At 29.0% G+C, this 26,283-nt stretch overlaps 2 protein-coding genes across 4 annotated transcripts; one reads left to right on the top strand and one right to left on the bottom strand.

Moving 5' to 3' along the window:
• Positions 1-11,796: 11,796 nt before the first annotated feature.
• Positions 11,797-17,522, bottom strand: LOC109791140 (transcription regulator). Of its 2 annotated transcripts, none has more exons than XM_020350405.3 (11): positions 17,374-17,522; positions 17,026-17,136; positions 16,866-16,936; positions 16,725-16,774; positions 15,903-15,976; positions 15,745-15,807; positions 15,335-15,422; positions 12,616-12,678; positions 12,468-12,547; positions 12,292-12,363; positions 11,797-12,205 (listed from the first exon to the last, which is right to left on the bottom strand). In XM_020350405.3, the coding sequence occupies exons 1-11, from the start codon at positions 17,520-17,522 to the stop codon at positions 12,124-12,126; spliced, it is 903 nt and encodes a 300-aa protein (XP_020205994.2). In that variant the 3' UTR covers positions 11,797-12,123. The 2 variants fall into 2 exon arrangements, with proteins under 2 accessions (XP_020205994.2, XP_020205993.1); XM_020350404.3 differs by having other exon boundaries at positions 17,341-17,482.
• A 1,484-nt stretch (positions 17,523-19,006) lies between these two features.
• Positions 19,007-25,655, top strand: QSOX2 (quiescin-sulfhydryl oxidase 2). Of its 2 annotated transcripts, none has more exons than XM_083060217.1 (12): positions 19,007-19,608; positions 20,815-20,839; positions 20,925-21,017; positions 21,137-21,321; positions 21,610-21,679; positions 21,768-21,836; positions 21,913-21,986; positions 22,077-22,221; positions 23,590-23,630; positions 24,372-24,518; positions 24,610-25,089; positions 25,230-25,655. In XM_083060217.1, the coding sequence occupies exons 1-11, from the start codon at positions 19,373-19,375 to the stop codon at positions 25,076-25,078; spliced, it is 1,554 nt and encodes a 517-aa protein (XP_082916343.1). In that variant the 5' UTR covers positions 19,007-19,372; the 3' UTR covers positions 25,079-25,089; positions 25,230-25,655. The 2 variants fall into 2 exon arrangements, with proteins under 2 accessions (XP_082916343.1, XP_082916344.1); XM_083060218.1 differs by having other exon boundaries at positions 19,008-19,608; positions 24,610-25,041.
• Positions 25,656-26,283: the final 628 nt, after the last annotated feature.

The raw sequence follows: 26,283 nt of genomic DNA, 5'->3' as shown, positions 1-26,283 counted from the left end.
TAGGGTGAGCTAAATATTTTATAAGTTATAAATAATTTGTTTAATTAATAAAAGGTAATCGTCTTAGGACGAATGTTGTGAGGTGCTAATACTTTCTTTACATGTAATCGACTCCCAAACTTAAAAATTTAATTTTTGTAGATCATTTTTTATTTGGTAATTTTTCTAATATTTTTTTTCCATAAAAATAAACATTAGTGACGACTTCATTATTTTTAAATTTTATATTCGTCATCCCGTTACGATATCGGTTGCAACAATAAATAACCAAAATGAATCTAATAAAATAAATAAGATAAAAAAAAAACCAAAAATATAATTTATTCTATAACCATTCATTAAAAAAAATGTGTTTTTATGGTACTACTTTTCATCGTGAATATAACGTGGTATTTTCATATCATTTATATATATATATATATATATATATATATATATATTATAATTTATAAAATAAAATATATATATATATATATATATATATTTTTTAATGAGATTAGACATGTGCTATGTATATGGCTTGATAGGATTGGTTCTCAGCGAAGGTAGGTACATGTCATTTTTGACTTAAGAGTTATCAACAATTTGCAAAGCATAATTTCTTCATTTCAGTGTAACATCCATCAGTGTTCATCTTTTGCCTTAATTAGACCGTAATCGCCAACGTGGCCGGCGACTAATTTAGAAATATAAAATAGTTTGATGATCTCCATAGAGCATGTTTAGTGACATTCCTTAAGTTACTTGTACAATACTACAATTAAACATTGCTTGCCAAACTTATTGTATTGTTAGTGAAGGGTGAGATCATAATTCAGAAGGCAGGTAAATTTTTTAAAAATAAAATTATCATTTACTCAAATAATTAAACTGTTGCTTACTTAAGAAAAAAAAAAGTGAGTTAATTAACTTCTATATATTCTTACCGAGAACATTAAGCTGGTTAAATATTTTTCAAAAAGAAAATTAAAGCAAATTAAATTCGCCACTCTTCGTGGATAACTTATTACTTGTGGTTTTTTTTAGAACACTTGTAAAAATATGCCTTTTTTTTTTCTCGCATTTAAACATATTTGTATTTAGTATATATAGGCTATTGTCTATACAATAATCTGTGGCCAATTTGCAAATCAATCTACATGTTTTATTTTTTTCGGTAAAATTCACGTAATTCTTTATTTTCTACCGTCAACCCAAAATGTTTATTTTTATTATTTTTTTAATATAAAAAAATATTACATCTCTTTAGAATCAAAGTCATAATAATTTATAGATATTTTCTCCTTAATCTTTTAGAATAATTTTTTCAAGATAAAACTATGATAGATCATAATTTATAGATATCCTCTCTTTAATTTTTTAAACAGACAATACTTTGAATTCAAATAATATTATTAATAAGGTTGAAATCAAAACATTGACATTAAAAAGAGGATTTAGTCTACTTGTTTCAATACAGTACTAAAAAAACTTACATAACTTAAAAGTTAAAGAACAATATTAATTTATTAATATATTCCTCCTTTAATCATTGAGACACATTTTAAAAACAAAATCATGATAGACTATTATGTACTAAAACAAACAATATTTCAAATACAATAATTTTTAATTAAATATTAAATTAATAATTAAACATAAATGTAAAAGACAGAAAAGCAATAATCAAGTTGTAGATTGTAACTAATTCATATTTTTAATAAGTTAAATCTAAGTTTTGAGTTTTTTTTTAAAGGAACTTAATTTTTTTAAGGCCAAATTTAAATTTGAAGTGTTTAACTTAATTTGACTTTTAACTCATTTGATATCCTCCATATATATAGGAGGTGATTTTTGAACTTAAGATATTTTTAGTATAAATTTATCTAGAAGTAATTTTAATAGAAAAATGAAACTTCTCTTTAATTAAAATTAACTTCCACAAAATCTAAAATTAAATTTTATGATAAGTTAATATTAAATAATTTTTATAAATTAATTTATATATAAATTAAATTTAACTTATGAAAAGTTTGATCTATTTTTTTTTCGTAAAAATACTTTATATTTATACAAACAACACTTAACAGATAGATAAATAAAAGGTAAAAATTGTTAGAATATGGGCTTGGCCATAAGAAGAAGCCCTTCTTCAAACCAGATATCGTATTTATTCTAGATTATCAATACATTTTACCCTTAAATCCAAATAATCTAGAAGCTAGCAGCTATTGTCGAGATGATATGGTTCTTAATTAGAGATATCATATTCATATGCACACATAAACAAGGAAGGACAGAAGGCATATGCTAAGAGAACCAATGAGAAAGACAAGCCCAACTGCACCACACGCCAAACCTATAATCTCAGCAGATTCTGATATCACAGAATCTCTCTTGTACTTACGGTCATAACTATGCTTATAATTCCATCCTTGTGTGCTTACCCTCTCTCTCCTCCTCACTTGATGAATTCTTTCCCTTAGGATGCTCAGATTTGCATCAACAATATTTGCTGCTGGCTTCCCTGCCAAAACAATCCATTATTAATCAAAAACTTCATTAGTATAATAGCTGTAACATTATTCATGTTTTACGGGACAATGAAAAGACTGAAATCATAAAAATAATAGAAAGAGATGGATATACAAACAAGTTAATTAATGGATTATTTTGTGCAAGAAATTAAATTTTGTCATCTTCTAGTGCACAGGTATATTGTTCTTAATATATATGATATATCTATTACCATTGTCACTAAAACTTTGGGATCTTTGGGATCTTATTTTGGGGTATTGGAGGAGCTTATTGTGCCTGCAAAAAGCTTGGTTTAAGGTGCAGAAAGATGATAGAGAGGAAGCCATGAGGTTGATGGAGTGATTCTCTTTTGATTCTTAAGATTTATAAAGGGCCATGTACCTGCCTCAAAAATAAACTTGATTGGCACTAATATTTAGTGAAAGTAGCTATAGCCATATAGAATAATAATTTAAATTTGAAGCTATTTGATTCTCTTTCAGCTAGCAGCATGACGTGCCTTTGATTAAAGATTATAATAAGAAATTAAGAAAGAAAAGAAGAAAGTAGTAGGACATGTGTATCGTTGGGAGGAGTTACACTTGGCAAACCATGTTGACCCATGCACAGAAACAGATCAGTGAGAGTGTGAGATCTGATACAGTATCACTATCACATGATCAAGAGTACTCGTGTTTGATGCGAGCTACATGTCAATGCCGCTTTGGTTTAGATAATGCAAAATATGTATATGTAATACCATATGTCTAGGGTTTATTATTTTATTTGTCATGTCATCTGCATAACTTTCTAATTTAAAACTATTATTCATACTTTCTTTCATTAGCACTTCATTCTCGTAGGTTTTTCCTTCACTCGAAAATTGTATCCACTTATCCCAAATTTCAACACATAATAAAATTATGCTTAAATTTTGTATGTACAATCTCTTCTATATAGTGAGTTTATTTTTATTTTTATTTGTACACAAACTATATATAATAAGTTAGTGTGTATTAAAAGGAAGATAAACATCAAATTTAAAAATAACTCATTAAATTTTAACCGTTGATAGAGAAATTACCGCATCAAAATTTAATAATTAATTCAGTATTTCTCAAACACATAGCATCCTTGTTGCAAAGTTGTTTTCAATATTAGAAAGCGAATTTAAACTTCGATTGTCATAAATCTAGATCTCAAAAAATTAGATTATGAATCTAATTTATAAAATAGACTTATATTATAACAATTGTCCCTTATTTATAACATATACTATTTTCATCATATATCACGTGAACGTGAGACATTCAACATTAATTCAACTTTACAAAAATATTATTTATTAAATAAATTTTTTTCAAACCTTAAAAACATTAGAAAAATGCTATCAAATGTTTATTAGGTCTCTTATTAAATAATCAAAATTAAAAAAGCTTTTATGAAAAACTGTATAGATGCATGTTGTTACTTGTAACTTTACTGTAGTTTTCAATAAAAACATTTTACATATAAATTCACTAATCATTACTGTAAAGACACTGATCAGCAAAACTCAATACATTTAAAACATGTTTTAATAGTATTATTGTTATTGTTATAATTATTATTATGTAATGAATGTTACTTTTCGAGTTTTCGTAACTGATTTTAATTTCTTTTTCTATTATACCCTTAAATAATAATATAGATGTATCAATTATTCCTATTTTTTTTCCACTATTTTGCTTCATAACTAACATTATAATCTATACTACGTTTTAACTACATATAAAAATCCATATCCACAAACTACATATAAACCAATTTTAAAACTACTAGATGTACATTCCCATTCACTATTTAACCTTTATTTTCTACCTTTTATTATTCATTTTTTAAAATAAAAATAACTATACGTACGTCCTCACTAATTGCATATAGAAGATATGTAGAGAGATGTCTCTTTTATTTAAGTAATAGCAGCAGTAGTACTAATAATTTTAATAATAAAGGAGATTTTTCATTTTTGTCTCCCCTACAATACAAATCATCTTTGCATTTGCTATTCTATTTCAACCTCACACATCGGTTACATTAGTGAACAAAAAATAAAATAAAATTCACCAACCTCACGTACAACAAATTTAATTCTAAAAAGTAAAAAAAATGCAGAGAGATAAATGTAGTATATATTATTTTTTATATTTGTGAATTTGAATCATAGGGTATATATATATATATATGCGCAATATTTATAAAAACAAATTAATTTTAGTTGGATGAAGAAAGTAATCCAATGCTAAAGTGTTAATATATTATACTTTCTTTTAGTGTAAAGAGATGTGTATCCCTCAAATATGTGGATTTTCATTCTCAGAATTGAGTTCAATTCCTTCCAAAATTCATCTTTCTAGCATTACATTTTACGTGAGTTCCCGTTCATATCATCTTGACAAATGCAATCAATGTAATAAATTGTCAGAAAATTTTCATATTGAGAATCAGACGAAGGAGTTTGCACTACAACAAAATTTATTTTTAATGACAATTATTTAATGGCAATAATTTAATTGCCACCATATGTAAAAATATTAATGGCTAATATATAATAGCCACTAAAAATATATTTATATTACACTAAAGTTTACTATTAGCGACAATTATTTAGAAAAAACTTAAGTTCCACATTGATTAGAGATAAGATAATTAAATAGTATATAAATGAGTAATAACTATCACCTTACAGGTTCATTTTATAGGGTTGACTACTAATTCACTATTCTAAATTGGTATCAAATCACTCATTGTTACCAACTTCAATAGTGCTATAAAACAATTAGAGACTAACTTTGACCTTATAAATCTCACATCGCTTAAAAGACAACATAATTAAAAAATAAATTAAAATATATATAAATAAAAGACAACTCTCATCTTACAAATCTCATATCGAGTAGAGATAAAAAAGTATATAAGTTATGAATTTAGAAAATGAAATTATAGGAATATATAAATTATTTAAAGTAAAGGAGACAATTGAAAAAAATAACTTTTAATAGCCTTTAAAATGGCTACTAGAATTGCCAGTAAAAAAAATAAGTTTTTCCGACAATTTAGTAGATATTTACCGGCATTTTATATAAATGCCGGTAATAGTATTAGCGACACTGGATACACCAGCCATTAATTAAATGCTGGTAAAAAAATTATGACCATTTATATGGCCGCTAAATAATAAGTTAATTGTCACAAAAAACTAGTTTTGGTGTAGTGTTGGTACATTAATTCAAACATTTAGACTTTTAGAACTTAGTACTAATTGACAGTGGATTACTAAACGATTAGGCTATTTTTAATAAATGTACTTTCATCTAAAAGCAAAAAATAAATAAATTGTAAGACCTATTGAGATGATTGCAAGTTTTTAATTTATAGTTTCCTAGTGTAAATTTCAAACAAAAAAAATGTTTGATTAAAATGAACTTGGGTTAATTTTTTATTCTTTAAAATAATTTATCTCAATTAAATTTAAAAGAATGTTTACTTTTAAAATAATTAGACAAATTTTTATTTACTTATAACAATTACAATAATAACAACAACGATAAAATTTAAGATCTCATACATACTACTCAAAATTTCTTATCATTTAATCGATTCTAATGGTTTAAATAAACACAATAAAAAGTAAAATAAAATATTTTATAATATATAAATATTTTTTAAAGAAAATATTGAGCAAATGAACTTATTATTGTTATCACTACAATTATTATTGTCATTCTCGTTATCTCCATCATTAGTTACTACCTTCATAATTCATCATTGTCATTTTTGTTACCAATATTGTCAATCAATCTCTATCTTTAATATTGTTACATATTATTATCAAAATTATCGCTAAATATTATGAGAATTACCTATATTATAGTTGCTTCTATCATCATATATTGATAATTATTATCATTGTCACGATTATTATTCTCATGATTAATGTCAAAATCATAACAATTGTTACTCTTGATAATTATCATCATTATTATCATTACTTTATTGTTATATTTTATTATTATCTTTGCAACTACCACAACTTCTTTAAACCAACAAATACATAAAAAAAAAACATTTAAACAAGAAAATATGTATTTAGACCTCAATAATTTAAAAGAAAAAAATAGTATTTAATTGCTAAAATAATTCATTTTAAAAAATAATTCATTTTAAAAACTTATCAAAACAAATTATTTTAATCATAATGATACAGTTAAGAAACTTGCCACCAACGTATGTGACATCTCTAGTGGCATGAAGAAGTCATCACAAGAATGACTTCAAAAATTGTCACAAGTACTAACAACTTTAAAAACTGTTACAAATATTGATAACATTCGTTGAATTGACATATGCTTATAAGTATGACTTGATTAGACATACTAAAAATAATTAAACAAAAACTTTAAAAAATAATTGATTTATAAAATATATGCACACACATTTATAAAATGTACACACATAATTACACTAATTATAAGAAGAAAAAAAACATTAATCTTTACAAAGATTATTTTAATCAAGTAAATATAAAATATTATAAGTCAATAAATAACTGAAAAAATTATGAAAATACTATAATAATTATAAAAATATATTATATTATGAAAATATAATAATTATAATATATTACACTAATTATAATATATTTAAATAACCCCAAGCGTGTGGTTCAGCGGTAGGGGTTGATTCACGCTTAAGCAAAGTCAGGGGTTCGAATCCTGCTTTGTGTATGCAGCCGCGTTAAATCTTGGGGCTAGCTATCCCACCCTTTGAGGTGCCTCCAACGTAGCGAGGAGATTAGTCACTGCTGTCGGCGGTGGATACTCCAGGAACGAACCTAAAAAAAAATATATTTAAACAATAAAATTCAATAGCAAAGGAAATAATAATTTGTTTTCAATTTTTTTAACATCATCCCCAATTTAATTATATAAAATATTTATCAACTCAATGTAGGACGATTTAACAAAATAAATTAACAAAATACTATTATAATTATAAAAATATAATAAAAACATTTTTCCATTCATGCTTGACTAAAACAATGTAATATTAACATATCTAACTCATATATATTAAATATAAATTATTATATTGCGCAAAACTGTTTTTAAAAGTTTTTTTTTAAATGTAAGGATTTGTAGAAATTCTTTCAATTTTTTATCTAATTCATTTTTTTATATATAATTATTTATGAATTAAATATTAATATTTTAAAATAAATTATTAATAATTAAAAAGAATTTAATATTACAAAATAAATTATTTATCATAAATCTAAAATATAATTTATATATTTAAAATTATTTATTTATATTATAAATTAGTTTAATTTTGCTTTATGCTAAAATTCTATAAATGTGCATATATAATTTATAAAATTGAAAAAAAATTATTTTTTCCTTCACTGTTTTAAATATAATTTATAATTATTATAGTATTCTCATAAAAAAAATTTGGTTATTTATTACGTGTGTATATATTTTATAAATCAGTTTAGTTTAGTTTTTTTTTTTGCTAAATTTTGTTGTTAATTATTCCTTTTTTGTTAAAAATCTTTAGTTTTTATAGTTTCATTTATTTTACATTTTAGTCTTTATAATTTAAAATATGATTTTTAGTCTCTATATTTATTTGTTTCAATATTTTTTAGTCTTAATAATTTAAGATAAATGTTTTTAGTCCATATACTTGTATTCTTTTAATTCTTTTAATACTTATCCTTAATGAATGTAAAAGAGATATTAATTCAATATTATTCAATTTTGTATGTTTGATGTTGGATTTATTTTGTAATTATAGGAACATTAGAAAAAAAAATTATAAAAATAAATATTAATTATAATGTTAAGACAAATCAAACAACATTACAAAAAAAAACGATAAAAACTATAAAGATTAAAAACACTATAATTATATGAAATAAAAAGATCTATATTAAGTTATAAGAACTAAAAATAATTAAAAAAAATTAATATAAGGATTAAAAATATTTATTTTAAATTATAAATATTAAAAGATAAAATAAATAAAATTATATAGACAAAAAAAAATTAACCTTTATTTTTAGTTTGTCCAATATTTATCTATCCAACAGAAATTGTTAACACTTATGACAGTCTTTTAAGTCATTATACATTGTGACGACAACTTCTTCACACAATTAGAGACATCTAATGTGTTGGTGACTAAAATAATTTATTTTAGTAAATAATTTTTAAAAATATTATTTTAAATAGTTTTTTTTTTAAATTTATTGTAGCTAAAAAGTCAAGAAAATAACTTTTTTTGTATGGATGAATTTAAAAAATTTGATCTCAAATAAACAAATAAAATTTGGTAGTCTGTTATAGAAGTACAAAAGAGTTTGTTTTTTAAATTTCAAAAGTTATGTAAATCATGTAGAATAAGGTTGATGATTATAGCTTTTTAAAAAAAAGGTTTGTTAATTATAATGTAAAAATTTTATTAAAGTAAAACATGTATGAATGTGTCATTATAAATTAGTGTGCGCAAATTATATACATTCCACCAAATTTCACAACATAATTTTATTTTCATATATGAAGCCTGATTTGCCATAATTAATTTGTGCCAACATGGCAAAATCGAAAGCAAAGCTCATGAATGCAACTCAAAAAGAACATCATGGTGGTACATTAGTAAAAGTGAACATTTTATAAAATAACTTGGTTAATTTTAGTCCACAAATGTCATATTAACTCTACTTACACTCATACAATGAAGAAGATACACGCGGACACAAACCAACAACCAGCTTGCATATGTTATTTATTTAATTATTGCATCTAAATAACGCAATAAATTTAGTATCAAATACGAATCCAATCGATTTGAGTTGCTACTTCTCTGTTTTGTGAAACGTGTCCAAATTAATTATCGGGTACAAAGTAAATAAAGTCCACATAGTTATGATAATTATTAATCATATAAATATAATAATTTTTTGACAAAAAATTTTCTTTAACAAATTTCGGTAGTTATTCGAAACACGCTGATTAATTTTCCATCAACTTATTTTCTACAAAACAACTCAATTGCACTTGTCCCAAATATGCTCATGGTTTATTGTTGTTTTTTTTCTTCTCATAAATATAGTATAATTAATTAAAAATACATTTTATCTAAACACACATTTATAATTGATATCTATAAACTTATCATCCAAATGACCCACTTTTATTTGTTTACATAATTTTGATACCACTTGTTTAGATAACCCTTACTGGATGCTATTTAAGTAGCCTAGCTGGCGACCATGTAATCGTTGCCAGCAGTCGTGGCAAAAAGGGTAGGCCATGACATCAAATTTTTCCATAAAATTGGAAAAAAAAATTATTACACTAACCATTTAGAGCAATGCACAATCCTCCTATAAGATTAAGTTTAAGTCTGATTAGTTGGCACAACACAAGAACACCCAAACAATGTCCATCTCCAACAGATTCCTTCCCATATTCTCAATCGTATCTTACTATCTTATCCTTTAATGAATCAAAGTGGTAGGGACTTAAATCATTAAAACAGAAGAAAAAGGCAAAAGGAAAATAAGGAAAAAAGTACCCTTGGTATTTTCAAATGATTATTTAAAAGGTGACAGAAAATATATGCTTGTTAAATATTCTTTGCCTTTTCCCCCTCCACTTAAGGTAATTAGATTAATGGACACGTATACCAACCACTAATGGACCCTTTTTTCATCAATTATCAATTAATGTTACTAAACCAGTAAACCAATACTAAATTGACATAGGCTCATCATATATACTTTTTTTCTTCAAATAAGCACACCTCTTTTTTTCTTTCCTTTTTTTTTTCTAAAAAAAATTATAAAATATATATTATTTTTTATTTTTTACCTCCAACATTCAATTTAATACTTTATTTTTTTTCTTCTAAATACCTGATTTTCCATCTCTTTTAGGTTTCACATACATCCCCTTTCCTTTCTCTTACTCTTCACTTATTTCAGTAGATAATTTTAATTATTTCAAAAAAAAATTTATTTTTCACACGCACTCCAATAAAGTTGGTGTACAATAACGTTATAAATACATGTGACTTTCTTGACAATAACAACGGTGTCGAGTCATATGCATGTTTTCTCTTCAAATATTTTTTTTCCATTCACACTTTTAGAAACCCCAACATTAAATTCAATATTTTGGAAAATACTTTCTTGAAAAATTAATTTTAATATTTTGAAAAGTACTTTTCGAAATAGAAAAATTAATGTTTTGAAAAATATTTTTCAAAATTATATTTTTTACGTACTTCTGAAATGTATTTTCTAAAATACTGTTTACTATTTTAAAAAGTATTTTTTAGAATAATAAAATTAATGTTTTAGATAATAATTTTCGTAATATACTTCTGAAAAGTATTTTTTAGAACATTAGTTTCATAAAGTATTTAATTGGAAACTAAAAATAAGAGGGAAGAAAACATGTGAAAAAGAATGAAAAAGTGTTAAATTGAACATTAAAAACGTAAAATTTTAAAATTAGAGAATAAAAAAGATTAAAAATACTTTAAAAAATTATTTATTTTAAGAAAAGTAAGAGGTATACTTATTTAAAAAATATAAGTGTTTATATCATGAGTCATTTACAAAATATGAAACAGCATATTTATTTTGATGAATATTAGTTTTATAAAATGTCAGTTACTAAAACAGATAATTTAGCAAGATTTGGATGACGAAGTGATGAGAATGCTAATTTCTAGTCCTGGCTATTGTATTTCTCACCCGACTATATCGAAATGGTACTTGGCATTATATTTTCCTTCAAAATCTTAATCCGTATAGGAGACTTATAGGGACAGCAATCCTGTACATACTATATTTTTTTTGCCTACTCATCGTGTCATCATTTTGTTTGGCATTATTCATACAAGAAAAAAAACTCGAAAAGTCAAAATTCCCACAATTTATATACATTTCGATTTTAACCCAATAAAAATAAGAGAAAAAAAAAGCGATAAACTCCCATCTAATATATGTTTCCTCCCCGACCTCCCTTTGCAAGTGGTATACAAATATCGCATGAAAACACAAGCTCTACGGTATTGATAATCTAAGGACGAGTATAATCTCTGATTGCCCTAAAAAATTTGATAGTAGAAAATATATTAATGTAAATAAGTGAATATTGGGCAATGAGCGTTTGTTAGGGTCCATAGCTAAATCGCTCAGGCAGTAAAACCAATCCATAACAAATTATGGAGGAAAATAAGCATCCATTTCAGAGGAATATAACCTAAAATCCATTACCCATTGCTCCAATTCCAAATAAGTATTTTTCGCTAATATTACACCAGAGGTGTGTCCTAACAGTCATATGCACACCGAAAGATGCAGTTTCCAAATCTACAATGTGCAACCGCGTAAGATACAGAAGTCAAAACTACTATATGCATTCGGGAAGATCCGAATACTATATCTACGACTCAGGCCGCGCAGAAACAGTCTTCAATTTACAGAACTACACATCTGAAACCATCTTATATTACAGAACTACACATGGGAGGATCAGTCTTGATAAGCTAACTGATAGAGGTAGAAGTGACTCATATATCCATGTCAGCAAATATTTCTTCATCATACTCATTGTGCATCTCATCAACAAGCAATCCGTCAGTAATCAAGTTACTGCCACAAAGAACATTGTGCTAAGGATGAATAGATGCAACCAAAAAGTAGTTCAAGAAATAGATATTATGAAACTTGCAACTCACCTAAAACAACTGAATTGAAAAGTCACAATCCGCTTAAGCTTTCTATTATAAAACAAGAAATTAAAGGACCATCTGTGGCAAATCAAAAAAGATAGTTATTGGAAACAACCTATAATAGGGAAAATGATGGTAATAACAAGTTTTAATCTTTAGGCATGTGGCAAAGATAACTTTACATTGCTCCTCTATCCAGTAATGGATCTGCCTCGGAATCAGGGACATAACTGTAAATTTCACAGTCCACTAACTTCACCACCTACATCACAAGGTATCACAGAAGTGCCTCTTGATATCATTTCTATTCACTTTTTAAATAAAGCATACCTCATCAAGGGCCTTGAACAAGGTGCCCAGCAAACAAGCACCACCTACAGTTTCAGCCCATTCCTGCATAGACAAGTCAACCAAAACCTGAGTTAAGAAAATCACTGCAGGAAAATTAATCTTATTACAAAGAAACAACATGTAATAATTTTTACCCCAATAAAAGAGACAGATAGAATGAGAGATGCATATTTCAATCCGTCAAAATCTTTAGATGCCTAATGATGGAGAGAAGTTCTACTTCTAGTATGTGAGAGTAGTAAACCACTAAGTTAAGAACAGCACAGCCAAATAAGATGTTGGATTTAAAAATAATAAATTATTATAAAATTAAATGTGGATGGTTACAATTCACAAAAGCTGTCCAGAGTATTTACTTTGAAAGTAAGTTAGAAATTCTCCTAAAGATTACATTTCAAAATTGGTTTGAAATTCTCCTAAAGATGATCTTTTAAAATTGGTTTCATATTTCACCATCTGTTCCCTAATTTGTTTAAGATTAGGAATCCAGTCCAGTAGTAATATGAATAAGGATAAGTGCTCTATGCTTATCACATCAACTTTATGCTCTACTTAGAATCATACTGTTAAAAGTCTTTATTTTCTATTTTCACGTTCCCTACCTAAACTTTATGCTCACCTCTTTTTCTCTCCTTCCAAAATACCTCTGATCTGCACTCAGGTGGTCCATCTCTCATCATCAAACTCACCATGGTATTTATTGTCCTGAACTCAGCTAGTTGCCAAAGTTTCACAGCAGCCAGAGGAAGGATGCAACAAATGCCCAATTCTGCACATTCACCTTAAAACCATCGTTTTATTTTCTGTTCATTTTGCGGCAGCCACTACTGCCTTCAATCATCTCCTACTTGTCTCCAGTCAGGTCCAACCCCTCTTGATGCTATGTGCTACATTCAGGTGACTGCTTGGCTGCCATGGACAGTGTTTTGCCATGTTAAACACTTAGGTCTAGTGTGTACTTCCTACCTTGATCAGGTTTGAGTCGTTTTCAGTTGGCTTCAGCAGTTTCTTACCATTCTGTGGTAGTGATCTATTGTATAGTTTGTGCATTTGCACTTTGTCATGTTCTGTTGCCAATATACTCTATTGGGTTTCATTTTGGTAGCCATTGTGTGGTTTGAATTGTTTGGCTGCTTGTGCTTGTCATCTCATTCTTTCTTTCCCACTGATGCATCATAGCTCACAGTGGCTTCTATTCTTGTAGATGATTATTCCCACTCTTTCAATTGATGATCTTGGGGGAAGATTTAATTCTTGTGTATAATTGATTGCCAGGAAATTTCTGCTATAATCATTCCAACAACGTCTCTTCTTCCTTTGCCATGCAACATTTCAACCAATTCTTCCGGCTAACAATCACTCCAGTTATCTTCCAAGTTACCAAGTTATCTTTCCAGCAATACCTATCTCTAACATCTCTAGCATCCCAGAGTTGCCTTTCCAGTCATGTTTTGTGGAGATCAGTTCACATCTTTATATTATTTTCTTTTAAGTGTAAATTGTAACAAGCTTAAATCTTAGTAAACTATAGCTAAAGGAGAATTTGTAGAATATTTAAAAAATATCTCATAATATCGTTATTGTAAACTTTGATGATTTCTTAGAAGTGGTTTCCATGTTTCATTATATTTGTTTCCTTATTCAATTATAAAATTAATATTAAGAGTCCAATATTGATATAGATAGTGTTAGGAACTTAGTACTTTGTATTAAATTAAATACAAAATATCATATTATTCAAAGTCTTTTCCTACCTAAAACCATACTAGTATTTTTAGATATTCAGAGTTGCAAAAGACTATTATGTCGTGCAATAAAACAAGGTCGTCAAATATGTTTGTCAATCTATGATGTCATACCAAATATGGATCTTAAATACTAAATACCCACAAATTATATACCCAAGCATCCTATGCCTAAACATGAAAGAAGCCTATAAGATTTCAGTATATCAAACACCTAAGAGACAACACAAAGAATAAAAGAATTCTTGAAAGTTGAGACAATTAATGGAAATTATTTTTTAGGCTTCAATGGGTAAATTTTAGAATATTTAGGTCCATAAGCTTTAGCTACGGAAGTTTTACAATATTTTAGAAATGTCACAATATCATTATTGCATCTTAGAATGTTATGAGTATGTTAGATGGTCTCTTGCGAGTGATTTCCTAATTTAATTTACTTAGGAATTTAAATTCACATTACAAAATTAATATGAATAGGGTTTAGTGTTTGTATTTTGTTTCACATTATATACATAATATTAAATATTATATTATTATTATTCAAAGTCTTTTCTCTCTTTTTTCTGCTTTACTATCTAAACCCTGCAAGAAACTTCAGAAATTGTGCATAAGAATATTAGCTCCAACCAAACAAGGTCATTTATCATGCATTCATGCCTTGGAATAATGCCAACAAAGCCTTATCCCACTAGGTGGTCAGCAATATGAATCTTTAGATGTCATTTGGCACAGTTAAAAACCAAACAGTAAGTGCGTGTTTGCTTTTACGTTTCAAACGTGAAAGCAAACACAGGCAAAATAGTAAATACCAACAAACTATATAACCAATAAATCTTACGCCAAAACATGCAAGATGCCTATAAGATTTTAATGTATATCAAACACCTAAGGGGCAATGCAAATAATAAAAAGAATTCTTAAAACAAGACAGACAATAATATTAATAGTAGCACCTTTGAAGCTTCAAGCATGTAGGTATCAAATATCTGTTTAAAACTGTCCCATGATTCCTCTGCGAAAAACTGGTGAGCTTTAACTGCACTAAAAACCATTATAGGTGTATGGTATTATGAGGTGGGGAATGCATAATATTAAAGCAGAACAATTTAAAGTTTAAACACTTAAATGACCAAAAAAAACTTGGGAAATGGAGAGACTTGAACTCTCAGCTTCTAGAGCAACAGTTTTCTGACTGTCTGTCAAGCCTTCTGACAACACTCCCAATACAATAAAAAAAGGATTATATAGCGGGTTGCCATGTCGCCAACAAAGCTGACAGTAGCATTACCCATAACCCTCCTTTTTATCCTATAGTATATATAATAGAGAAGCATCTATGATACATCATAAGATACGGAGGTACCTGAAGTCATAATCGGGATACATGTGATATAGGGTAAGAACCAAGTAAACCAATGTCCTTCGGCTGGAATGAAAGAACATAAATAAAATGAAAACATTTAAAAGAAACTTCAGTGCTGATTTTCACTTTCCTGAACCTATCTAGATAGTAAAGGCCACCTGGTTCTGGTTAATATGTTTTGATCCGGTGATGACGAATCAGTGTCAGATGATTTCCCAAGATAATCAAGAATCTGAAATTGAGAAATTTCCAAAAATAAATATTCAATTGAACAGCTTATTCCAAGTTCCAACATCCAGTCATTTTAATTTTAAACATCCCCTTTTTTCAAATGCAAAAAAGAAGAAGATAGATTTACATTTCTATTACTTCTATAAGATAAGAATAAGATACAAGTTTAATTACCCTTTTAATCCCTATAGTTTCATAAACTTTACCTATTAGTTCCTATAATTAAAAAATAAAATATTTCATTTTAGTTCTTATACATGCCGTTTCTGTTTTCTTTTAGTCCTTACAGTTTCATAAACTTTATCTTTTTAGTTCCAACAACAATAACAATGGACGACAGACTAAAAACGATACAAAAAAAGCCAAGTATAGGGGCTAAAATAGAACATTTTTAACTATAGGAATTAAAAAGTAAAGTTTATGAAAACTATAAGGACTAAAAAGATAATTAAACCTAAGATATATCTATAGAAAAATCATGTATAAAAAAAATCTATCAAATCATAGCTTCCACATCAATCAATTTTTCCATTTCAACTGATGCTTGTGATGTTTTCTGGCAATTATCGAATGCGAGAACAAGACTTACACTTAACTAAGAAGGCACATACAAAAAAATATAAACAAAGTTTAAAACATTATAAATTAATTAATTATATCCTTAATTCAACTTTTAACATGCACATAACAGCTTATATATCAAAATCCACAGTGAAGTGAGATATGCAATATATTAGGAATCAATCTACCTCTGTCTCCAAACTGATGGAGAGTTTTTTATCCGTTCCAGCATGTTTGCCTATTGGGGGAAAAAACCGCTAGAATTTGTTAATTACTACCCTAACCAAATCCGAAAAATAATGCTAAAAAATTCACTCGTTCATCCTTACAACTATAAGCTTCAAGGCATCCTTTGACAGTACGTTCTCCCAGATTCAAATTACCCAAGAAATCGTTAAGCCTGAAAATGATTTTACTGGACTATTACGTACCAAAATTACGCAACGAAATCCCATAACTTAATTCAAACTCGTTTGAGGTTACAAATACCGATCTAAAGCAGCGCACTCCAGGAACTTCATGACGAATTGTTCCGACGATTCCAATTTGACCGATTGGATTTGCAGCGAAAACCCTTGTTTCCCGTCGAAGCGGCTCTCCCTGCAAGGTTTACGCAATCGGAAATTACGAACACTTGGAAACAATTCATGACGTCCAAGCATTAGCGATACATAAAATAGAGCGTCACAAAAAGCCGTAAGAAAAACCCATACGAGAGATCAAAGTCAAAATTAGGAAGTCAAAGAATGTCAAAATGAAATAAATCTGAAGAGGAATGAGAAGAAGGGAGAGAAACTTAAGTACCAGAGAAAGTTGATGATGCTTCGGAAAGCTCACCTGCGAAATTGGGATGTTAGGGTTTGAAAATTTTGGTGATAATGAGAGGGTTTCGAAGCGGTGAAATTCGAATATTCGATTTTTTGATTTGAGATTTGACTTTGAGATGTGGAATGTGGATGAGATTGAGCCTGGTGGCCGTTGGTCATGGTAGGTATGTTAGGTGAGAGAAATAGCAGTAAATGGGCCTCTTGTTGAGGGGCAACCCAAGCCCAATCCATTGGATTACATAGGCCGAAACACAAATGGACTTTTTTTTGGGCATGATTGTTGCAAAAAGAAAACCCATTTCCCAGCACAAGTTGACAATGGAAAATATGGTTTAAAATAAACCCTAAAATGGAACCAAATTTCCATGGCATTAAATAAGCCAAGACTATTTCGCTTGGCCGGAAATGATAAATAAGCCAAATAAAGAACTTAATCTTCTAAAAATATTAAATTTATAAATTCAAGGAGATGAAAACATAAGATTGGCATGTACCACATTCTCAATAAGTCCATCATGGTAGAATATAAAAAGCCCCTCGCCAAATTGTGAATACCAAATTTTATTTGACTATATATACAAATAAAATAAATTCAAATTATAAGTTTAAAAGAAATAGGATAATAAATCTTTCTTTTTTATTTAGTCGGTATCAAAGTAAGAGTTCGTGTTTTAGCTATATTTTAAAACTTGACTTGCCACTAGCCTAAGCTTTTAAGAATTGCAAAAGATCCAAATAATTAAAAGTCAAATCTTATGAAATGAAATTAAATAAGATTCAAATAAATAAATTTCAATAACGAAAATTTTACCACTCCCATGCTACATTTTATGCCAATCTAATTGAAATAATGAGTGAATATTTATATATTTTTAAAGAAAATATTTTCAATTTTTTCTATTTTAATTAGGATTTTTCATGTTTACTATAAAATTAAATTTTAATATTTTAAAATAAATTAGTAGTAAGTTTAATATTTTATAAATTTTACTTTTTAGTTCTTACAATTAATTTTTTACTATTTATATCTATAAATAAGTTCCAATAATATAAGAAACTCTTCATTGGTTCATTTTTTATTTTTAAAAAGTGAATTTTTACCATTATAATATAATAACAAAATGATAAAAATATATTTATGTTATTATTAGACTGATTTTAAGAAATAAAAATAAATTTTATTAATAATTAAAAAATAATTTTTGATATAATATCAAACATTTATGATATTAAAGGAGTGTTTGGGATACACTAAATTTTTTTATTATGATTTATAACAATTGTAAATTCTAATAATCACGAAAACTTATTTGATCAGCCATAAATATTTATGAAAATATTTTCAAATATTACATGAAAATCATAATTTTTATTAATTTAAATTAAAAAGTTAAAATAATATAGTATTTTTATTATATTAAAAATTTATTTTTATATTAAGAATCAAGCATTTTTAATGTCAAAATTTTGAATAAGTAAAAAGTTTATGTGTACATCCTAAAATTTTTATACTTTATGAGGGGATGGTATATTAGCTGAAATAAAATTATTTTAAATCAATTAATAATTTTGACTTCACCTCTATTTGAAAGAATAATTTTATATCATTAATTAGTAATAAATAATTTACAATTTTTCTGAAGACATTTGATGTTTGTTGACAGATAACATAGGTGACAAAGGAACAGGGAGTGATTCAAAAGGTTTGGTGTGCAGAAGGGAAGTACTTCCTTCCGCCATCTCCGATCCGAAGCAAAGCAAACGTAATTCTCACCCTTTTCTGGTTCACCTTTCCCTTCTCAACAACCCATCAAATCCAATCCCACTCTGCTATCACTAAACCTCTCTCACACACACACACAACAAACAACAACAACAACAACATCAAAAAAGTGTAACAGATCCATTTCTCTCTCCACCCCACCTTCTAAAATCTCGCCTTTCTTCAATTTTCGCCAATACTTCTCAAAACCCTAATCCTCTATCCCCTTTGATCCGCCCAGTTTCTCATGTCTGGGATGTATTTACATTTGGGTCTGTTTCTCTGCATGCTCTCTCTCTGTCGCTCTGCGACTTCGTCTTCTTCCTTCGCTTCGCGTCGTTCGATCCTTCGGGAGGTCAACGACAACGCCAAAAGCGGCGGTGATCACCCCGATTATGCCGTCGAGCTGAACGCAACGAATTTCGACGCTGTTCTCAAGGACACCCCTGCTACTTTCGCCGTCGTTGAATTCTTTGCCCACTGGTTCGTCGCTATGCTTTCTATTAAGTTATCGTATCTTATAAGTTTCTCTTCATGTAATTGCTTGAACTCTCTTCTGGGTGTTGAAAAGTTTGGTCTTTTATGGATTTTGTTTGGTGGTGGGGGGAGTTTTTTTTTTTTTTTTTTTTTTTAATATTGGTTTTTGGTTTTGGGTGATTGATGGAAGGGGGAATGGCCTTTGATCTTCAAATTGGATCTGCAGTTGTTGGATAGCTTTTGGAAGTTTTTGTTGTTTGGTTTGTTGAGTTTGCTTTTTATAGTGAAGTGGTGTTTTCTGTTGTTACCACTAATCGAGTTTAAGGTGATTGGAGCTGTAGAGAAACAGTCAGGGGAGCTAATGAGTTTTTTGTGGAATTGATGCTAGGAGTGTAAAATAAATAAATAAATAAATAATAATACAGTGTGGTGTTTTATCGAGACTTCACTTGAAATACCCCTTGTGGTCTTACTGAAAAGAGAGGAGAAGGCAGAGAAGAACTATTTGGTCAATTTCTAAATTAGATATACTTCTAACTCTATTTGTATATTTCATGTTTGCTTGGTAACAGACAGTAAATGTGAGAAATGATTATTAGACATGTATTTTAAAGTTCCCATCCACACTCCTTTTACAATTTTCCTATTATTTTAGAAGACTGGGTTGGTGTAGAATGTTTCGATTATATTAAGTTTTGAGGGAAAATAATATTCCCTTTTCAGAATCGCCTTCAATAACTTTTCAATCATAAGTTGTTTTAAATGTAAAACAAACTATTTTTGTTTTGTTTGAATAAGATAAACTAATCCAAACACACTTTGTTAACAATATATTGTTTATCACTGAATTAAATATCAAAAATTCTGTCAACTGAATATTTTCAACCGTTTTTTAATCCAAGGATTCATGAATGTGCCTTTAACCACGAAAATGAAAATTGAATCATTTTATAGTCAAATCTCAACGAAAACCTCTCGATATGCTTGAGGAGCTGATTATTTCACTTTGCCTTCTGATATTTCTTATCTTAGTTAACATGCTAATGTGGGAACAGAAATTTGAAAGGATTTTGTTTTTTACAGTCTAATGGAACTTATACTCTTGCATTCATTGGGAATAATTATTTTCTTTTCTGCACATAACTAGATTTAGAAGAATGAAATATTAGTATAAGAAATTCTCATTTCCTTTTTCCCTTGCTTCTCTGTCAGGTGCCCTGCATGCAGGAATTATAAGGTATTAATGTATAACAATTTTTTTTGGACTTTTTTCAATTAACATTTCAACTCGTCATTATTATCTCACTGAAATTTTAATGCAGCCGCACTACGAAAAGGTTGCAAGATTATTCAATGGGCCTGATGCAGTGCATCCAGGAATCATTTTAATGACAAGGGTAGATTGTGCATCAAAGGTGCGTGCATTTTGTCTTTCTCTCTTAATATGGTTAAGGTGAGATTAAATATTTATATTTTATATGCTAAACATGCCCCGGTGATTGGTACCTTTCTGTTCAATTTTTTGGCAGCACAGATAAATACTAAGCTCTGCGATAAATTTTCTGTTGGTCATTATCCTATGCTTTTTTGGGGCCCTCCTTCTAAATTTGTTGGTAGTGGTTGGGAACCTAAACAACAAGAGAAAAATAATATACGTGTGATTGATGATGCACGCACAGCTGATCGGTTGCTTAATTGGATCAACAAGCAATTAGGCAGGTATGAGGTATAAATAAATTCATTGTTGATGCAGTTATGATATGTTAGGTGAATATTTTATTTAAGCCAGATGATGTATATGGAATTTGGAATATCCACATTGTAGACATATAATGGACTACCAAGTAGGGACTAGACAGCATGGAAAAAATCGAAGTTCAAGTGCAAGAGTCTAGAATTATGACAAAGCATTTTCAGTTGTCTGATGGAACCTGAAAATTGTCATCATGCATTTTTGCTAAATTTGATGCAAATTGTATGCAACTTATAATGTTTATAATGTTGCAGTGCATTTGGCTTGGATGATCAGAAATTTCAAAATGAGCTTCTTTCATCCAATGTATCAGACCCTGGACAGGTCCTTTTCTTCACACACCCACATGTATGAATTCCTTTCATTTAATATTTAAAGATATTGACTTGTATGGTATGCATGACTTGGAAAGATTGCAAGAGCTATTTATGATGTAGAAGAGGCAACTTCTACAGCTTTTGACATCATTTTAGAGCACAAGGTAGATTTATCCATCCCTGAATGGTCTTTTGTTCTTATTGTTTTGGATGATAGTAGTCATGCTTTCTGTTTGGCAGATGATAAAAGCTGAAACTCGTGCTTCACTTATAAAGTTTCTTCAGCTTTTGGCAGCTCATCATCCTTCTAGAAGGTAAGATCAACCTTTTACTGATCCTTTATTATCTGCCCAAGTGCCTGGTATTTAATGTCAGTTTTTTTTGTGTTCTGGACTTTTTTTCAGATGCCGGAAGGGTACTGCTGAATTTCTTGTGAGCTTTGATGACTTGTACCCAACAGATTTTTGGTCAACTGGCAAGCAGGAAGATGATAAGAGTTCAGTTAGGAACTTAAAGATTTGTGGAAAAGATGTGCCTCGTGGATACTGGGTAGGACCTCAATACCTGTATTAAACCTTTAGACATTTCTGAAATGCAATTCTTCTTGGCTTTTGTATGAAGTATTTGCATTGTCTATAATATGGTTAACACTTTAGTCTAAACCTTTGTGCACTTTTGGCTGGCTACTGTTATCATATGAATCTTTGAAAGATCTATTCTCAGTAACCAGAAGTTATTAGTAGTCTATTATTTTCTGAAAATTATCATTTGTTAATTATAGTTGAATTGTTACTGAGAGTTGGATCTCAAATCATTACTTGTTATGAAGTATTTGAAAGCAGACCTCCTATTTTTGAGGAAAGAAATATTTTCTACTGTCAATGAACCTTTCTATTTTCTATACTTGTGTTTGTGTGTGTCATGGTTTGTCCTGAAGGCTTTACTACAGGATTTGTATTTATGAACATTGCTTTCACTATCTGTTTGGCGCATATATGGTTAAAGGGCAAAAAGAGGGATTTACATTGACTGTAACAAACTTGTGCAAGTAGTAAATTCTTTGAGGTAAAGTTAGAGGCTGTGTGGGACACAAAGGAAGAGATCAAGAGGTAGGCAATCCTTTGGGTAGTTGTGGGTGGCTGTTGCCACATGCATAGAAGTTTTCCTTCTCTGATTTGCTTCCTATACTTTTTTGCATATTATCCTTGTAATCAGAGCACTGTTCTCTGAGTATTTCCTCCATTAGTCTAAGTAAATTCAGTTCCTATCATCATCCAATTCCGTCACCTCTCACCACCCAGAGTGGGAAAGAGAAGAAGAAATTATATCTATGGTCTCCTAAAAAGAAAAGGAAAGCAGTGAGCCAAAGTTGGTAAAAAAAAAATACAGCCAAAGTGTTCAATTTCTTTGCGTATCAGTTGTGAAAATTCTGTTGAATTGATTTTGATAAGACCAAAACATTTTCATTCCATGTAACAAATAACAAAAATGTAAGGGGCAAGCCTGGAAAACAGGTGTAAGTGTGTATCCTTTTGTGTAATAAATGTAAGGGAAAAGCCTGGAGAACATCCATATCTGGAAGATTAAATGCTTAACTGCACATTTCTTGTAAATGAAAAAACAGCATTCCAGTTTGGCAATTACCCCTACAAAGAATCATATATCTGACTATCTGTATATATTGTCATCTTCTAGTCATTGAGAAAGATGAAAGCTTGTTATACATACTCACATTCTGTTTACCATATTCTACACAAAAAAAAATGCTTACATTCAGACATACATGCATATTGTGTTAACTCTTAAGTATCCATACTTTATTATAATTTATGATGCTGTCTTCAGACATTATATTTTGAATTTTCTTAGTATAAGAATATTTCTGCTTATTATTTTGATTTATTTTTACTTTTACAGTTGTTCTGCCGTGGCAGTAAGAATGAAACCAGAGGCTTTAGGTAATACTTTACCTTCCATGTTTTGTCTAGTTCGATATCCAATCAACATATTCAACTTTCCCATATCAACTGCCCTTGTTTTCATTTAAAATTAAGTTGGTATTATATTGAGTAGTTTCACTCTTGTCCCTTCTCATCTGCAACTTTTTTGTATGTGAAGAAATGTGTATATACCATGGATTAAGACTCACCTAAGTAACCTTAGATTGTACACTGACTGCAAGCCGTTGATTACAAAAAACACTGGACCAGCTGATTCGACCAAAAAAAACAAGTGAATTGGTCTAGTGTTTTGTCCATTTAACCAAAACTAGTTAACTTGACCAGTCATGAAGTTGTTTGAACTGTATTTTTTTATTTCTTTTGTATATTTTAATTTTTTTATGCCACCAAAACTATTTTTTAGTAAAATAAAATTTATTCCTCCAAAACTATTTTTTTGGAAAATAAAATGCCGTGTTACCAAAGTCCATGCATGATTTTTACTTAGGTTGATATTCTTTAGCTTATAGGACATACAATATATTTTATGCCAATTTAAAAATTTTCCTAATTTTGTTTTTGTATGGTTGCGTTATTCAAAATATATAGAGTTGATTATTACTGGTTCAATCCCATACAAAACAAAGAGCCTGTGCCTTTATTGGCTAAATGACCAATCTGATTTTTGGAACATTTCTGCAAACCATCTCTATGGCATATCTTAACTTGATACCCTATCTTATCTCTCTGTTATTCCAGCTGTGGTTTATGGGTTCTTCTGCACTCACTCTCTGTGAGGATTGAAGATGGAGAGAGTCAGTTTACATTCAATGCAATATGTGACTTTGTTCACAACTTCTTCATCTGTGAGGAATGCCGACAACATTTTTACAAGATGTGTTCAAGGTAAGGGAAGGGAATTGACTGTTACTTATGTTGTCAATATCATTCAACCTCCTTTTCTTACCACTCTTCTAATTTTGAATTCAATTTTCAGTGTTTCTACTCCTTTCAAGAAAGCCCGTGACTTTGCTCTCTGGTTGTGGAGTTCCCATAACAAGGTAAATGAAAGATTGATGAAAGAAGAAGCATCCCTAGGCACTGCTGACCCCAAATTCCCGAAGATAATTTGGCCACCAAAGCAGCTTTGCTCTTCCTGCCACCTTGGGCTTGACCAGAAGAACAACAAAATTGAATGGAACCAAGATGAGGTCTTTAAGTTCTTGACTGAGTACTATGGTACAACGCTGGCATCTCTGTACAAGGACAGAAATGTTGTTTTAAATGACGGAACTGAAGCTGTTGAAGATTTAATAGTAGCAACTAACGCGATTGTGGTGCCCGTTGGAGCTGCATTGGCTATTGCTGTTGCTAGCTGTGCTTTTGGAGCACTTGCTTGCTACTGGCGTTCGCAGCAAAAGAGTCGGAAGTATTTTCACCACCTACACTCTTTAAAGAACATTTGATAATTAGGAGGGTAATGAACTCTTTCAAAATTAACTAATGACTGGATCCTGAAGAATTAAAAGGGGGGGTATAAGGAGTGAGGAGATTGTGTTTTTTGAGTTGTTGAGGTTCTTATTTATCATTTCTCTGTTTGTTTGCATAATGTTTCAGGCCAAGGAGAACATGGAAGTAGGGAATTGTAGACAAGTGCACTTCAAGGCGTATGAGGTGAATAGCGGCTTTTATAGGCATCATCCAATTTATGGTCTCACTCCAAAGAGCCTTGCCAAGTTCCTTTTTGAATCTGTTTCCATAATAGAATGTACAGAATACAATTCTTGCTCTGGAGACCATTACTGATCTGTGCTATTTTTTCTTTCACTTTTCTTTTTTCGTTGAGCTCATATCTACTATACAACCTAGGAATTTGGGGGAAAGGAGCACATGACATGTAACATTTTTGCTTTGTAATTTGGGGTTTATTTTTTCAATATCAAAGTAACTGTATAAGCCATAAAAGCATGAATTACATTATTGTCTGCTTCACCTTTTACTAAACACGTGAATGCAATCACAGGAGTCTAATATTGACCTTCATTTTGTAGGTCTTCGGTTGAGTTTTCTAACAGGTTCCTGCGGCTTTTTTGCTAGTCCCATGCTAGTAGTTATATGGAATTATATACTCTAACCCCCCCAAAAAAAAAACTTGAAATCTTCAACACGTAATGGTCGGTGAATTATTGTAAGACAATTTAGATACAGATGTTTAGAAGTTTTTGGTATTGTTTTGTATTAAAATTGAAAATTTACTCTAATAAGGTTTACATTAAGAAATCGTTTAGTACACGACAAATTTTTTCATGCTTAGGAATTAAAATTTTAGAAATCATAAAATTCTGTTTAGTCAGTTATAAATATTTTTGATATTTAAATGTTATTGAATAATCAAGTAATTTTACTATATTAAATAATCAAAATAAAGGTAATATAATATCTTTATAACATTAAAATTTTATTTTATTTCAAGAAAATTAATTTCCCACTTCTCATGGAAGTAATTTCATGTAAAATTTATATAAAAATTATTTTTGAAAATAATATTTCTTAGGGATGTTATTTTTTAAATAATAAATCAAAAGTTAAAAATTAATATTTTCAACATTAAATTTTCAGAAAAATAAAAAATTCATATATCAAACACTCCTCTAATCTAAAAGTCAGTGAG

The sequence above is a fragment of the Cajanus cajan genome, chromosome 7 (assembly GCF_000230855.2).
Source record: "Cajanus cajan strain Asha chromosome 7, NIPB_CcT2T_4, whole genome shotgun sequence".
NCBI lineage: Eukaryota > Viridiplantae > Streptophyta > Magnoliopsida > Fabales > Fabaceae > Cajanus > Cajanus cajan.
Note: the sequence above shows the minus strand (reverse complement) of the source record. Positions and strands in the feature narration are given on the sequence as shown.

Coding starts and splice junctions, on each gene's coding strand:
- LOC109791140 (XM_020350405.3), bottom strand. CDS start 17,522: ATGACCAACGGCCACCAGGCTCAATCTCATCCACATTCCACATCTCAA. Junction 12,364..12,467: donor TTACTGGATAGAGGAGCAAT/GTAAAGTTATCT, acceptor GATTTGCCACAG/ATGGTCCTTTAATTTCTTGT. Junction 12,206..12,291: donor TTTCAATTCAGTTGTTTTAG/GTGAGTTGCAAG, acceptor TCTTTGTGGCAG/TAACTTGATTACTGACGGAT.
- QSOX2 (XM_083060217.1), top strand. CDS start 19,373: ATGTCTGGGATGTATTTACATTTGGGTCTGTTTCTCTGCATGCTCTCT. Junction 21,680..21,767: donor ATGTATCAGACCCTGGACAG/GTCCTTTTCTTC, acceptor TGACTTGGAAAG/ATTGCAAGAGCTATTTATGA. Junction 24,519..24,609: donor TTTTACAAGATGTGTTCAAG/GTAAGGGAAGGG, acceptor TTCAATTTTCAG/TGTTTCTACTCCTTTCAAGA.